General features: G+C 36.9%; 1 protein-coding gene across 1 annotated transcript in view; it reads right to left on the bottom strand.

Annotated features, from left to right (window-relative positions):
* Positions 1-1,235: 1,235 nt before the first annotated feature.
* LOC311072451 (pleckstrin homology domain-containing family G member 3) overlaps positions 1,236-15,434 on the bottom strand; it is a 58,435-nt gene continuing 44,236 nt past the window's right edge. Inside the window, exons 8-19 of the mRNA XM_084097476.1 lie at positions 14,261-14,392; positions 12,424-12,606; positions 11,380-11,472; positions 11,223-11,309; positions 10,512-10,545; positions 10,305-10,406; positions 9,856-9,888; positions 8,191-8,201; positions 6,444-6,803; positions 5,464-5,568; positions 3,789-5,193; positions 1,236-2,974 (exon numbers count right to left, since the gene is read on the bottom strand). Coding sequence (XP_083953602.1) covers positions 2,217-2,974; positions 3,789-5,193; positions 5,464-5,568; positions 6,444-6,803; positions 8,191-8,201; positions 9,856-9,888; positions 10,305-10,406; positions 10,512-10,545; positions 11,223-11,309; positions 11,380-11,472; positions 12,424-12,606; positions 14,261-14,392 — 3,303 coding nt within the window. The 3' untranslated portion in view covers positions 1,236-2,216. The remainder of the gene's footprint in view (positions 2,975-3,788; positions 5,194-5,463; positions 5,569-6,443; positions 6,804-8,190; positions 8,202-9,855; positions 9,889-10,304; positions 10,407-10,511; positions 10,546-11,222; positions 11,310-11,379; positions 11,473-12,423; positions 12,607-14,260; positions 14,393-15,434) is intronic.

Here is a 15,434-nt window from a genome sequence, read left to right as displayed (position 1 = left end):
AGCCGAGCATTAACGTGAATGACTGATGTAACATTAAAGTTTTGTAATACAAATCGTGTCCCATCCTTATCTTTACTCTAAGTCGTAAGAATGACAATCTGCATTAATAGACACAGTTTTAGGTAATAGTGGCCCACAGCTCCTTAGCAGAAGTATTTCAGTAAGACAGGAATAACGTGATTTAGCCAGTTAGCTGGAGACCGACACAATATAAAACACAAAACTATGTATTTTGAACACCCGGTAGAAAATGTATACATCAATAATAATCATATATACAGATTTTGATTCTGAGGAGCAAGTAGGTCCAAATTAAGTGGGTAATGTCCCAGCTTTAATGAATAAGCATTTTGTAAATCCCAATTAAACCTCAGAGATTTGGGAAGAAATCATCAGAAGGTTATAATGCTGTTGCATCTCACCCCACAAGTGTTTACAAAGAGAATTTGCTTTTGTAGAGCCGACATGTACACAACATGAACAAGCTACAGAGTTTGAGGGTCAAAGTAGACGTTGTTAATGCCTAAAGAAATGAAGACCATAAGCGGGCATTATGAATGATGAAGGTCATTATGCAAATGTGTTACTGCGTTACGAATGCAGGTCAAGGAAATGAGACTGGAATTCCTGATGACTTTATTTATTGTGCACTTTCAACTTTACAGACCATATACATTCACAAACAGCTTTATTACACATTGCATGCAAGGGAATATTCATAAAAGCATAATTGGGGCACTTTAACTAATGTTGTTAACCAATGTAAATATATTAATGTAAAGGGTTACCGACTCTAATCTATTCAATATTTAGACTTGGAGAATAAAACATTGTCAGATATAATAAACACAGAACTACATCTAGATCTGTGATGGCAACTAAAATATGTTGGTTTGAAGAGTGAGTCTAAGGCACTTCACCTCAGGTTGCTCCAGAGAGACTGTCCATGTAATAAATGTCCTGCAAGGAGATAAAAGAATCTGCTAAATCAAATCATTATTTGCTTACAATAAGGTAGCCTACTTGCCGTTATTCAAAGGGTTATCTGTAATCTAGGATGAGATTAAGGCTTCTGCTCCTTCCATGGAAGTCATTAATCATATACATGCCATACTCCACCTTAAAAAGTGCATAAACTAATTAAACTGCAATACACGCCCTTAAGTCATGCAGAATCCTCTTAATACACAAAAACATTGTGAACAGGATAATAAAGGACAACATGATGATGGGAATAATGCTTATAGTGGAAAGCTTCTTTTATTGTAGTATGACAGAAAAATAGAATATGAATTGAACATTTTTTACAAATCGTCACTGCTGAGCTGACAAAGGCATTGTGCATAATATTTACACCAATTCAAATAAATAAAAAGGATTAAATATACAAGATAACAAGTGATATCAACCCCACCAATGAGCAGAAAAATACAACCAAAACCAGCTAGCTTATAATAACTCCCATTAAACGAGACTATTTATCCAAATACAGTGAGGAAGACACGTTCTGTGACTGTGCATTAATATGTTGCTCAAATGACTTATCCATTTATTTGGGGAATGACATCAGCCTTTATCATTCATCTGGCTTGATCTGATTATAATTTCCAGTTTTCTCCTCATTAGTGGGGAATGACTTCTTTATGAGATTACCCTCTTTCCTCTGGTCAGTGCTCGAACACAAACAGTGAAGAGACATCAGGCAGTGCACATCGAGAACAGATTGCATTTCATATTGCAGTGCTTTTACTTTTCTGATAACATGACAAATTTGTGTGTACCAAGCATTGGTGCATTTGTAACAGTATGCATTATCCTTATTGCTTTTTATTTCAAAATGACCAAAGGAAAGAAATACGTCTTAAACCACTTTTCTAAACGTTACAAAAAGATGACAGTACCACAGCCAGCTCCTTTAACAAATGTTTACATCTCATTGAAACACGCACAAAATAATGCAGAAAAAATCTAATTTACATGTATTTACAAATGCAAATTTTATAAATATATTCTCTGAAGTCCTAAGGCACCCCTTTTCCAGTTGGTTTGGACAACATTTGCAGACAGTTCATAACTGGAGGTTAAGAAAAAATGCAGACCATGTACTACGCCTCTCAAACAGTGGCCAAATGACATATTTTTTGGAGAAAAGAATGTTAGCTTTAAGATATTTTAAGGTTCTGAGTGTTTGGAGTGAAAATATCGCTTTATAAGACTCACGTATAAGAACTCAGGTTCTGAAACTTCTCACGCAGGTTTTTAACCAAACTATGCTGACTGTTCTCCGCTTTTTCAAAAGAGCATGCTGGGTGACCTCCATCCATCCATGCACTACAGTTTTGCTCTTTACTGTTCGCCATTGCAAGTTCAGATTGCGAAAAAGCATCCCATTTTAGTTGATTCTCATTACTATCCTCATCTCTTGCTGCCCTTTCGACAACAATTAGGTTGGACAGGGTATCTAGACCAGGGTCAAAAAAGTCGTCTGGTTGCTCGAGTGCAAGTGATGTCCCCACATCAAAATCTAAAGTATTAACTCTACACAGCGAAGGCAAACCTTCAGCTTCAAGGGTCTTGCTGGAACATGTAGAATCTGTGGATGTACTTCTCTGCACTGTGACACTGTAGGAAGGGGATGAACAAGACAAGGAACGTGATGCTCCGGACTTCTCCGATGTCTCTCCGTCGTCCAGGATTCTCCCTGGAAAAGAGTTACTGCGACCCACTGGGACCGGACGAGAGAAACCGGATACGTCCTCTTGGGTATTATATTTGGAGCGTAACTCCTTGACATCTGGCCAGTGAAAGCTCTCCGTTTGTACTGGACTTTGTGGTCTCTGGGCATTTAATCTGCAAAAGTATGGCAATTGAGGACTTCCAGGAGAACAGAGGCTGGAAGGTGGACTAGTAGTCTTAGAGTCCGGGATAATGTCCTGCTCATTCAAGGTCGGCAACAGTGTCCTGTCAGGCATGCCTATGCACAAAAGAGCAGTGGTTAAAAGTCTGCTTTAACAAATAAGGGTGCTTACACACAGAGTTTACACTATGCCAGAGAACACTGCAAATCCATTGATTTCTAAAGGGAATGGTGCGTCGCAAGGATGTGGAGGAACTACACAAGGGTTTGATCAGTCATACAATCCAAACTCTGATTTAGGAATCCATTGACCAATGAGGATTTCAGATAGGAAAGTGCACTTGTGCTTTCGGAAATCCAATTCACTGGGTGCTTCTCATTTCTAATTTGTGCATTCTCGTTTTCATTCCTCGCGTCTTAGCTTAGTCCCCCTTAGGATTCGAGGGAAGGATACACCAGTGTATCCTCACACGACTCCCCGGGAAGCTTCCTCGCTCCTCATTCCTCGCCTCCTCACGGTGCAATTAGAGAATTGAGAAGTCCTTCAAGATGGCTGAGTTCGATCGGTTTCCGGGTCACGGGCTGGAGGACGGAAGAACGAGGAAACGAGGAAGCATAAATTTGAGTATTGAGAAGCACCCACTGTATTCCCACTTTATTTCAATCTTGATTCAACCTCAAAATGGATCTTAGACATTCCTATGCATCAAATGCTCCATCAGAGCCATGTCTATATTGTAATAGTCTCAAGCCTTTAAGCAAATACATGGATACCAATGGTCTGGATTGGTAAACAATAAGTTGTAAACAATCACGACTAAGAGATCGCCATCAGGCAAGAAACTTAACCGCAATTTAGGGGGATTGTCCCTCAAGTAAAATTGAATAGTCAGTTTGGAAAAGCAAATGTCTACTCAGACACTACACCCACCTTTCTCCTTTCCCGGAGGTCTCTCCTCCATGACCGAAGACAGGTTCTTGGGTATGAAATTGATCTCTGAGATCTTGGGTCTCTGCCTTACTGCTGGTCTGCTGTTTTTGATCCGCTGACTGTATTGCCTTGCCAACTGGAACACTTTATTTTTCATCTTCTCCATATCTTGAAGGACGAGGTCATCCTCACTGGCGGACCTTAAAGAGATGATCCTTGGTAGAGGAGGGTGGTTGACCTTGTGGAACGTGCGATCCTCATTTGGATGGCTCCGAAACTCTTGCATCTTGTCCTTTTCTAAGATGCTGTTGATTGGGGATGAGGTTGAGCTTTCATCGGATTCTTCCAATATTAGTAGAGGTTCCCCAAATCCACTATCAGAGCTCACCTTACTAGTTTCAGCTTTTGTTTCTTGTACGGGTGTAGTCATTTGGGAATTCTTTAAGTCCTGATGCTCTTCAGAAGACCCAGTTATCTCCACTTCCATGTCTTGCCACACCTTGACCATGTCAGATGCGGGCTGGAATTGCTCATTCCCATTTTGAGGTCCAAGCACAGACTCTTTGCCATTTGCAGAAACCAAAAAGTCAGAACTGTCCTTTGCTTTCTTTTCATTGTCTAAGGCTGGAAGATTAAAGACTGACCATGAAGTTGGCCTTGTTACAGAAGACCCCCTCCTGTGTAATGCCACATCTTCATCTGCAAGGACATTGAGTTGTTGACTCAGATTACGCACTAGGCCTGCAGGGATGTATGAAAGGCTCTCTCTGCGTTTAATCCCAAAGCTGGTGTCCTGATTCTCAGCATGTTCGTAGTAGTGTCTAATCTTATGTATGAGCAATCTGTCCTTTTTGGAAAGGGTGTCTTGTTTCATTTGAGGTCTTTGGTCTGGAATGAACGGGCTGTCAGGAACAGTCTCGGTCAATTGTTCTGGAGTAGACCGTCTAAATTCTTGGGATTCGTCTTTCTCATGAGGCTCTGCACCTCCGCTGAGCAAACGGTTTCTTCTATCTTCCAAAGAGTCGAGATCAAACGACCCTTCGACTTCAAGACTACTTCTTTGAGAGAGGCTGCTGGTACACCGCTCTGGGATATCACTCGCCTTGTCCAGAATGGATGAAGACAAGAGTCCTCCAGGCACATCAACATCTACCTCCATATTCTGCACATCTTCCGAGAGGTTACTTCGGGATGGAGTCGTCCCTTCCTCCATGGATGAGAAATCCACACTGTCCTCCTTTATATTATCTCCAATTTCTCGTTCTCCATTATTGAAGTCTACTATCTCTGGATCAGTGTGGCATCGTGCCATTAATGTCCCACACATTTCAGGATGACTATCTGATTGGTCCATCCTCATCTCCTCTGACTCTGTGTTCGGTGAACTGTGTTCCCCAGTTGTGCCCTAGAAAGTGGACGGAGTGAAGAGAGTTATTGCTACAGGAAGCAGTGCAGAAGATAAGAAAAGAGGATATGAAGATAACTTAATTCAATCCTTAACATTTCCCATTTGGCTAAGTGACCAGAATGAAAGAACATGTGCAATTTATCTAGCTTTAAGAGACAGCTGCAATTTGTATTTCCAACAAGTCCTTTTGAAAACCCTTTCTTCCCCTTGTTTATGATTAGCCAACTATCAAAAGTGGGGTATGAGGTTCATAATACATGACGTTACCTGTCCAAACAGAGTCAATGTTTCATTCATATCATCAGGCTTTTCTTCACAAGGTGTCTGGCCGCTCTTGTTCATTGGCCAGTTCTCCCAACAACCTTCTCTGCCCTGGAAGTACACAATACGGCAATTTAACAGATAAAAAAAGCGCTACTGAATGACAGCGTTCACATTTGCCAAATGTCATTTATTCTGGGAGTACTTTTCAACCTTTTGTAAACATTTGCAATTCATTTAAAAGCATCCATGCATTTCAATGTATTTCCACAGACAACTGACCTTCTGAAATTGCTTTTGTGTGCCATCAAACAAAGCACAATAAAACAGGAACCTTTGTTTAATTTAATTACGGAAGGCAAGCCATCCGACCTCCACCCCTAAAATTTGACAGTTAAATTTCCCTTTGAAGTCGAACTTCAATCAAAAAAAATCTCATTGTGGCTCCAAGTGCAAAAACACTTTGAGACACCCGACGTCCCGTATTATTATGCATTGGATCTTAATAACCATAACATGCTGTAACTTCCCCATCATATGTAAACAATGCATACATTTTTCACATTGACACATCTACCATGAAATAAAACATTGATTCTTGAGACATGGGACAAAACAATATTACCTGCCATTAGTTTTAAAAATAATGCATTATGGTAGAACAATTTTTCTTCAGTCATACAGCCCGTTCTTTTCGAAGTCTCATAACGTCAATGATAAATGTTTAGAAAATCAAATTTTTAAGATGGCATTCAATTTGCAGGCCAAGAGTCTTAAACAAGACACACATGCTTATGGATGATTAGTGGCCATGCATGCTGTTATGTCCATGCAATGATTCATGCAACTGCACATTCAAGAGCATTCAAGCATCAAGCAGAAATCAGAGTCAGTGTGCAGCAGACGGGAATGTGATTGATAGGCATGGCTGTGGCTGCCAGGTTATGCACAGAGAATAGAAAGCAATAGGTGACAGAGAGCCTCACCGTTGTGATCTGATCAAAAAGCAAAGCCTTGGCCCTATACCGCCAGCAGGAGATGGCGGCCAGCACTGAACTGGCAAAGTCGGCTACCTGCTCAACCCCCATCAGATCCTCCTCTTCTCCGTTATCTCCTCCTATCCGGTCCTCTGATGTTGTCTTTGCTTTCTCTTCCTCCTCGGGACGAAGTCTCCTCTCCTTGACGTCATACAGCGAGCTCGTGCTAGATTCGAGATCTTGTCCGTTCTGAACTATCCCAGGTACTGCAGTCTTCAGTTCTGGATTTGAACGTGCCGTGACGTTGGTAGTGGGCAGTATGGAGAGACGGTCTTTATCCACTAATAGAGTACCTTCGCTTTCTGCATGCTGGCCGTCACAGAAAAGTCATGTGATGTCAATGGGCGCTCATTAAAAAGTGAATTTACTTCTTTACCTACTGCAATTAAGTATGAATTGCATTTATGAAATAAATGCACGACATATTGTTTCCCATTAATGTGATTTAGCGTAAATACACTTCTGGTCTAAAGTACTAAATAATTAAGATATATTCGTGTTTTGAAAGAAGGCTGCATTCAAAAATGCAGTAAAAATTGTGAAATATTATTACAATTTAAAATAGCAGTTTTTCATATAGTAAAGTGTAATTTATTCCTGTGATCAAAGCTGAATTTTCAGCATCATTACTCCAGTCTTCAGTGTCACATGATCCTTCAGAAATCACTCTAATATGAGGATTTGATGCTCAAGAAACATTTATAATTATTATCAGTGTTGAAAACAGTTGTGCTTCTTCATATTTTTGTGTATATCTCTGTGATATGCAATTAAGATAATAAATATTTCACTAATTATGTGTGCATTAAATTGATCAAAAGTGACAGTAAAGACATTTAAAATTAGGGATGCACGATACATCGGCCACTATATCGGTATCGGCTGATATATGTTCATTTTCAATGTTATCGGCCTGATAGGAAAATTTGGCTGATATATTAAAGCTGATAAATATAATGTATTATTTCCTTCAGCTGAGAGACTTCAGATGCGCACTGTTCAACATGATGGTTTGAATTGCTTGAAATATGATTGAAATCACTTCAAAAAAGGAAAATACAGTAAAGTGTGAGTTACGTCTGCCATATAGGCTACATAAAATTATAATGAGAACATCATAACTGTGTGCTTGGGACATGGATTTTAATGATGAGACTTGTGTTTTTGTAATCAGGATCTCAAAAATTATATAAAAATTTGTATTTTGATTTACCGGCCAATATATCGGTTATCGGCTTTCAAATATAAAGGTATCGGCCAAAATTTTCATATCTGTGCATCCCTATTTTAGAATGTTACAAAAGATTATATTTCAAATAAATGCTGTTCTTTAGAACTTTCTATTCATCAAAGAATCCTAAAAAAAAATTTAAAAATGCATTACACTTAAAAAAAATAAAAAATAAAAATAAAACCGCAAAATCAAATGTTTTCAACACTGATAATAATCAGAAATGTTTAGAATATCAGAATAATTTCTAAAGGATCGTATGATTAATAATATTAATAAAGGTTTTTACTGTATTTTTGATCAAATAAATGCAGCCTTGGTGAGCAGAAGAGACTTCTTTCAAAAACATTAAAACTTTGGACCGGTTTAATGCCATCATAATATCCCATACACCAGTGAATTGGGCTTATATGTACACTAAACACGTGAAAAGCTTGCATTGGAGAGCAAACGTGCAAATCTTACCTTAAGCGTGCCTGAGCGACGTCCATGATTAATTAAGATGATGCAAAGATGAAAGAAAAAGATAAATCAAATGTTATTAAAATAGCAATTAAGCAACAGATTATCCATCTATTGTTTGCAAAGCGTCCTGATATAAAGTGATTTTTATATTCTAGTTGCACATAGCACGGCATTAAAAATGTGTGTTTTGCCAAGTCTATGCAAAGATAATTAAATCAACTGCAAACTTAGACACTAGATTTCCAAGACAGGAACGGGAAAAGCCGAAGTTGGAAATGACAACTTAATCTGGAAGGTGTGAAAGAGTGTGTGTGATGATGAGTAAGAACTACTTGGCTTTTCTGCTAATTATAATGCATAATGGACTTGTGATGCCGAGCCAGAAACAGGTTTGTGGACTGAAAGGAACAGGCGCATGACAAAGCCTCGGGCTGATGGGCTTCATAATTAACATCATTATGTGTGCGGGTGGAGGACCGGGGATGTGGCCTTTGATCCGACGCAGGAGGACGACTCGAGTCTTGTGTGTCTTTGATGCTAAAGCGGGCAGAGGGACCTCAGCGCATACGGGACACGTGTCTCCCACATGAGCGGACACAAACACGACGCACCTGCCGTGAGTCCCAGATGACAGGGATATGATTAGAAACTTTCTTTGTTTACCAACCGGATCTCTGATCTTTTGTATAGAAGCGCTTTTTTAATCAGTCAGTCATTTAAAAAAAAACACATGCATAGTGGGAGAAGAAAGAAAAAATCTTATTTCATTTACATATATTTTGTTTTCATCAAAGTGCATATATTTGCTAAACAGCAAGATGATGAAAACATTTTGTTAAAGTCCCCCTGTAGTCAATTTTATCCCTTAAAACTCATCTTTGATCACCAAAATGACACATTTTTTAATTTTTCCCTTGAAAAAAAAAATCGTCACGCCTTAAAATATCTTGAATGTAACTCGACACCCTCGCCTCATTTAGTATGCACGGTTCTATTGAATATGCAAATGAGCCCCGCCTCCACTCACTCACTCACTCAGAGATCCACTGGTTGACGATCACACGTTGATCTGATTGGTTACAAGGTAGTTTGTGACGTCAGAAACACCAGCGATTTCAAAGCGTGTTTTTGAGTCTGTCTTTGGTTCACTGCAGTTTTAAGGAGGAAATACTCAGCAATGGTGTCGACTTATGAATTTACACATGGTTTGTCTTAAAGCATATTAAAAACAACACATAGACATATAAACAACATTAAAAGCGTGATTTTCACCACAGGGGGGCTTTAAAGTTTAACAAACTCATTTATGATGGAGGGAAAAACAGCCCGATTGCAGAAACTTATAGTATTATTACTGATATTTTGCGAAACTTTCCCAGGAAGTGACGATGTTGTTCTCTTGAAACATGGGAAGGAAACACTGCTTTATTCGCAAATGTTTTATGCCATATTCAAAGTTAAATAGCTATGAACCAACATAATCTCATGGCAAGTGATCACTATTTTACATTTGTGCAAATTGGTAATGAATTCATTAAATCTTTTATCTAAAAATCATGTTTTTTTTGTGATTCACATTGTTCATTCGAAACAAGCCCCAGTTTTGAGGTCTCAAACTTTTGTGCATCACTGAATGACAACAAAAATAAATAAATAAACGGTTACCTTTAGTGCTTCGTAAACTTCGTTTTCCCGGTTCTGTCAAAGATTAACAGAGGACAAAATAAGACACCATGAAATCAACACTGACCATTCTTATTTTTTTAATGCTATATTGCAGTTTATTATAAATGATTTATCGGTTTTAAATTAATTGTAATCTTGAATCAGAATGACTTCCTCTTGCAGCTCTGATGACGAGGGCGGGGCAACCTGTCACTCACATGAGATCAGCCAATAGCAAACCTCAACCATCCAATCAATTCCCCACAGACACAATCAAGCCCCGCCCACATCTGTTCTTGCTCCAGAAGCGTTTCACTCGGATATTCGACACAAAGAAGAAATATGATCGCAGACTTCCCTTTAATGCCGACTTTAAACAATTATATAGTGGAAATTCAGTTCTGCATTTGAACTTTCACTAATACGAGCGAAGAATCAGATTCACTCACCAGAACGTCTCCGTTCCTTCAGAGAAACTCCAGAGAAATCGTCAGCCTGAAAGGACGTCGCTTTCTTCAGCCTGTCGGGGCTGTAACGGTACTTTACCGGACCTGAGAAGACGAGAGAACGGGTAAAAACAAAACAGATCGAGAACAATACTAACGTTAGTCGTTCCAAAAGAGTTTCTGTGCATTAAATGTTGAAAATCAGCTCACATGTTGAGTCCATGTCCAGGATCGCGTCTTTGGCCTGAAAGTAATTGCAAAGCAAAGCCAGTGTTTAATACAATATAGACGATTCATTTAAAGGGGTGGTTGATTATGATTTCACTTTTCTAACTTTAGTTAGTGTGTAATGTTGATGTTTGAGCATAAACAACATCTGCAAAGTTACAACGCTCAAAGTTCAAAGCAAAGGGAGATATTTGCTTTTAAAGAAATCGCTTTTTAAGGACTACAACAAACGGCTGGTAGAGACTACAACACATTCCTCCCGGGTTAGTGACATCACAAACCCTAGAATTTACATAAACCCCGCCCCCAGAACACGATTTATAGATTATCATGACAGAATATGCTAATCAATGTCTAGAAGATAGTTAACTACACATCAGCTACATAAATTCACCAACTATCCCTTCAGAAATGTCTTATTTTATTCTACATGTTGTCACTTCTTCTTGAAACTCTTGAAGCTCCGCCCCCTGTGCCGGGAGCAGTAGCTCATTTGCATTTAAAGGAACAGACACAAAAACAGTGTGTTTTTGCTCACTCTCAAAAAGTGACAGTTTTAACATGCTATATATTATTATTTTGAGCTAAAACTTCACACACACACTCTGGGGACATCAGACTTATTTTACATCTTGTGAAAAGGGCATTATGGGACCCCTTTAAACATTCATGGATCTGTTCCATGTGACGTACTTTTTGCGGGATAACCGCATGATGGTTCTCCAGAATGAGTCTCTTTATGTGATGAGCCCAGAGTTTCTTCTCTTCCACGGTTCTGGCCTGTGAAAATGACAACATGATTAAACCAAACACAACAAAGCGCTTGCGTAGTTTGTGAGCTCATACACACCTGAACTGTGTGCGGCTGCTTCGGGTGCTTGTAATGCATCACGCTGAACCGAAGCGAATCTTTGGCACTTTCTATCAGCATTAGTGTGGAACACTGAACACAAGCAGAACAAGGTTACCAGCTTCTTACCAGTTACAATAACCTGTTGATCAGCTAACGAGATGTAATTAATTAGACAAATAAACGTCATGCATAAAACAGCAGCAGCAATATGATAAAAGATACTGATGCATTTGCATAATAAGAATTACTAAAATGTATTATTTCATTAAATAGGTCAAATGTTGTACATTAATACAGAATTCAATCTGCTATTTTACAATAGCTCTGTTCAAAGCTCAACCAATCTGATGTTATTTTTTATAAAAAACCCAATATAGAACCGATAATAGTCCAGATGAGCAAACAATATGTGAGAAGGAAAGGAGATGATTGTGAGTTGGGTGACTGTGGGGGTTTGTGAGTTGTTGAAAAGCTAATAATTAATTAGTTAATTAATTAAATCATAAAATAAACAATAAATAAATAAGTAAATAAATAAAAAAATAAAATTATTTATAAATTATAAATGAAAAGAACAACAAAAGTAAATAAACAAATGCTTACTAAAAATGAATAAAACAATTCAAATGTAATAACAAGAAATCAATAAAAAAATAAAACTTACTAAAAATGAATAAAAGAATAAAAATGTAAAATGAAAATAAAAAAATAATTTTAAAATAAAACAATGAAAAAAATAATGAAAATGTAAAATTAAAATCAATTAATTAAAAATGAAAATCAAAATAAAACACTTACTAAAATGAACAAAATAATGAAAATGTAAAAATTAAAATAAATAATTTTAAAATCAAAACAAATCAAAATAAAACACTAAAAACTAATAAAATAAAAAATGTAAAATTAAATAAAAAAAATCAAAACAAGACACTTACAGTACTAAAATATTTAAGTAAACATTTTAGGACAAAGGGTTTCAGACAAAAAAAAAAAAAAAGGTTGAAAATCCTTGGTCTAAAAAACATGGATAATATGATATACCGAGATATTAGTCTTGAAGACGTAATGTTCTCCTCTTTTCCTGGTGATGAGCAGCATCTTATCAAACAGGAAGAGGGTTCTCTCGTTCTTGGCCCGGTGGACGGGGAACGTTCCTTCCAGAACCAGCTCTCCGTAAGTGGTCAGATCAGGACCCTTCCAGTTGAGGAGCAGAGACTGGACCTCCTGCACGCAGAACAGAAGAGTAGAGTTGAACAGAGTAGAGTTGAGTATAATAGAGTAGAGATGAACAGAATATAGTAGAGTAGAAACAAATAAAGTAGATCAGAATAGAGAAGAATAAAGTAGAACAGAACAGAGTAGAATAGAGTAGAATAGAACAGAATAGAGTAGAATAAAGTAGAGTAGAATAGAGCAGAGTTGAACAGAGTAGAAATGAGTAAAGTAGAACAGAATAGAGTAGAACAGAGCAGAACAGAATAGAGTAGAACATAATATAGTAGAACAAAATAGAACAGAATAGAATAGAGTAGAATAAAGTAGTATAATAGAGTTGAAGAGTAGAAACAAATAAAATAGAACAGAATAGAATAGAGTAGAACAGAGTAGAATAAAATAGAACAGAATAGAGTAGAACAGAGTAGAATAAAGTAGAACAGAAAAGAGTAGAATAAAGTAGAGAAGAATAGAGTATAGTAGAATAGAGTAGAGAATAATAAAATAAAGTAGGGTAGCGTAGAGTAGAATAGCATAAAGTAGATTAGAGTAGAATAGTATAGAGTACAGCAAAACAGAATAGAATAAAGTAGAGTAGAATAGAAAAATAGAGCAGAGTAGAACAGAATAAAGAAGGGTAGAGTAGAATAGAATAGAGTAGAGTTAGAATAGAATAAAGTAGAGTATAATAAAATAGAGTAGAATAGAAAAAATAGAGCAGAGTATAACATAGTAAAGTAGAATAGAATTAGAATATAATATAATAGAGTAGAATAGAACACAGTAGAGTTAAGTAGAATAGAATAATTTAATGCTACCCAATGGGGTGCAGCTGAATATTTTTCCATGACTTTCATGCAACATCACCATGAACTCGTAACAGACTCGGTGTGTGTGGAGTGACCTGAGGTTGAGTATTTAAGCTCTACACACACGTTGATCAAAGGCACAATAGTGTCAGTTCTTGGCTCAGTTTGTGCAGTAATCAGTGATCTTTAACCACCCGAACGGGTTCATGACAACAGCGTGTGCTGACCCAGATCCATTAATGAACACATCCTCCAGATCATGAGTCATGACTTCATTTTAGAATTAATCAAAGAGTATGATAATCTGTTCACATGACACTCATTAACATTGTAAATCGAATATAGTCATATTCCGCCCGTTAATGCGGCATGAGGGTATATAATAATAATCAAGATCATGTATATTCAAGCAACAATATTACTCTCTTACTCCATTAATACTGGATTAATACTGTGACTAATTAATACTAATGTCCTGCATTAAAATCCCTTTGTCAACACTGGACAGGTCGTGTTATTTTAGTATCACTGAGATGCTACGATAGTTGTTATTAATATTTTGAATTAGTTTTTATACATTCTGTTTTCATTTTAATTTTAGGTAAAGTTTGTGTTATTTTGTTGTGTATTTTTGCCAATTCAAATTATCAAAATAAAACATTTACTAAAAAAAAGATGACATGTTTTATTTGTCTACCTGCAATTAACCTACAATAGTTTTTGTTATTTTTTATTTCAGTTTTAGTTATTTTAGAAATTTTGCATTGGCAACTAGCTGAAATAAAATAAATTTTTTACATTTTATTTTATTTCAGTAAATGTAATGGATTTTTTGTTGTGGAAATGGTCCAGACCTGAAGTCTCACTGCATGCTCGTGTTTCCTCTTCATGTCGTTGATGTACCAGGCGACTCCCGTCATGGTGTCTATGGCCTCGATCACCACATCATACCCTTCCTCCTCTCGGTCAAAGTGTTTGGCAATTTCCTTTAGAAGAGCAGAAACACAGTCAGAAAGAAGAGAGATACTCTCACTGAAACATCTGTGAACACACAGATCACAGGACGACTGCTGTAAACCCTGAAGACGAGAGGACAGATAACCAAGATATTGCAACCAAATTCACTAATTTGCATAATTAATCAGTGTAAATCTGGGTTTCCCAAAGTTGGGTTTGAAAGTTGATGAAAAGTTAGAAATTAATTAAATAATGAAAATGGAAACTAGTTTTAAAATAAAAACAATAAAAATAAATGGAAATATTTAATTTCTTTATCTGCATGTCACGTGACCATTAACCGACATCAGAGAACGGTGAACATGCAAATGTGTTTTTAAATTATTGAATTATTAACTTTAAATCTTTAATGAAAATCTCAAAGCTTTCTTATGGTGTTATTTTTCATCAATGTTTTTAATTAATATGTTTTTCTGTTTTCATTTAAATTTTATTTTATTTTTAGCCAACTTGCTGTGTGTTTTTGTCATTTCTATTTTATTTAAACATGTCTGTTTTTGTTCATTTTTATTTCAGTTTTGCTTTAGCTATATTGTAATTAAGTTAAACTAAATGAAATGTTGCCTTGGAAACTAGCTGAAATAAAATAACTTAAATTTTTGATCTGTTAATGTTTAGTTTAAGAAACAAACATAGTTCATGGTTTTAGTTTTAGTGAACTATAATAACCCTGGTAAATAGGACCATGCAGGCAGGGAAATTATATTAACTAATAATCACAAACAGAAAGTCGGAAATTCATTGTTTAATCAGATTTTGATGTATAAAATAAAGCCTCACCCAACATCATTTCCTACTGAATAATCCTACGACATTATAAATGCCAATTTATGCTGTTCTGGGAGGAGAGTGAAAGACAGTGATGTCAGCCATGAAACTCTAGATGGCACAGGCTGATTGGTCCTTTACTAATTAGCAAGCAATCACATCATTACCGCATGGCACAAGCTGATTGGCCAATGCTTGCTCAACATTTAACCCTCTGGTGTGCGATTTTGCGTGTCGGTCAAA

This window comes from Abramis brama (genome assembly GCF_963993115.1).
Source record: "Abramis brama genome assembly, chromosome: 21".
Classification (NCBI taxonomy): domain Eukaryota; kingdom Metazoa; phylum Chordata; class Actinopteri; order Cypriniformes; family Leuciscidae; genus Abramis; species Abramis brama.
Note: the sequence above shows the minus strand (reverse complement) of the source record. Positions and strands in the feature narration are given on the sequence as shown.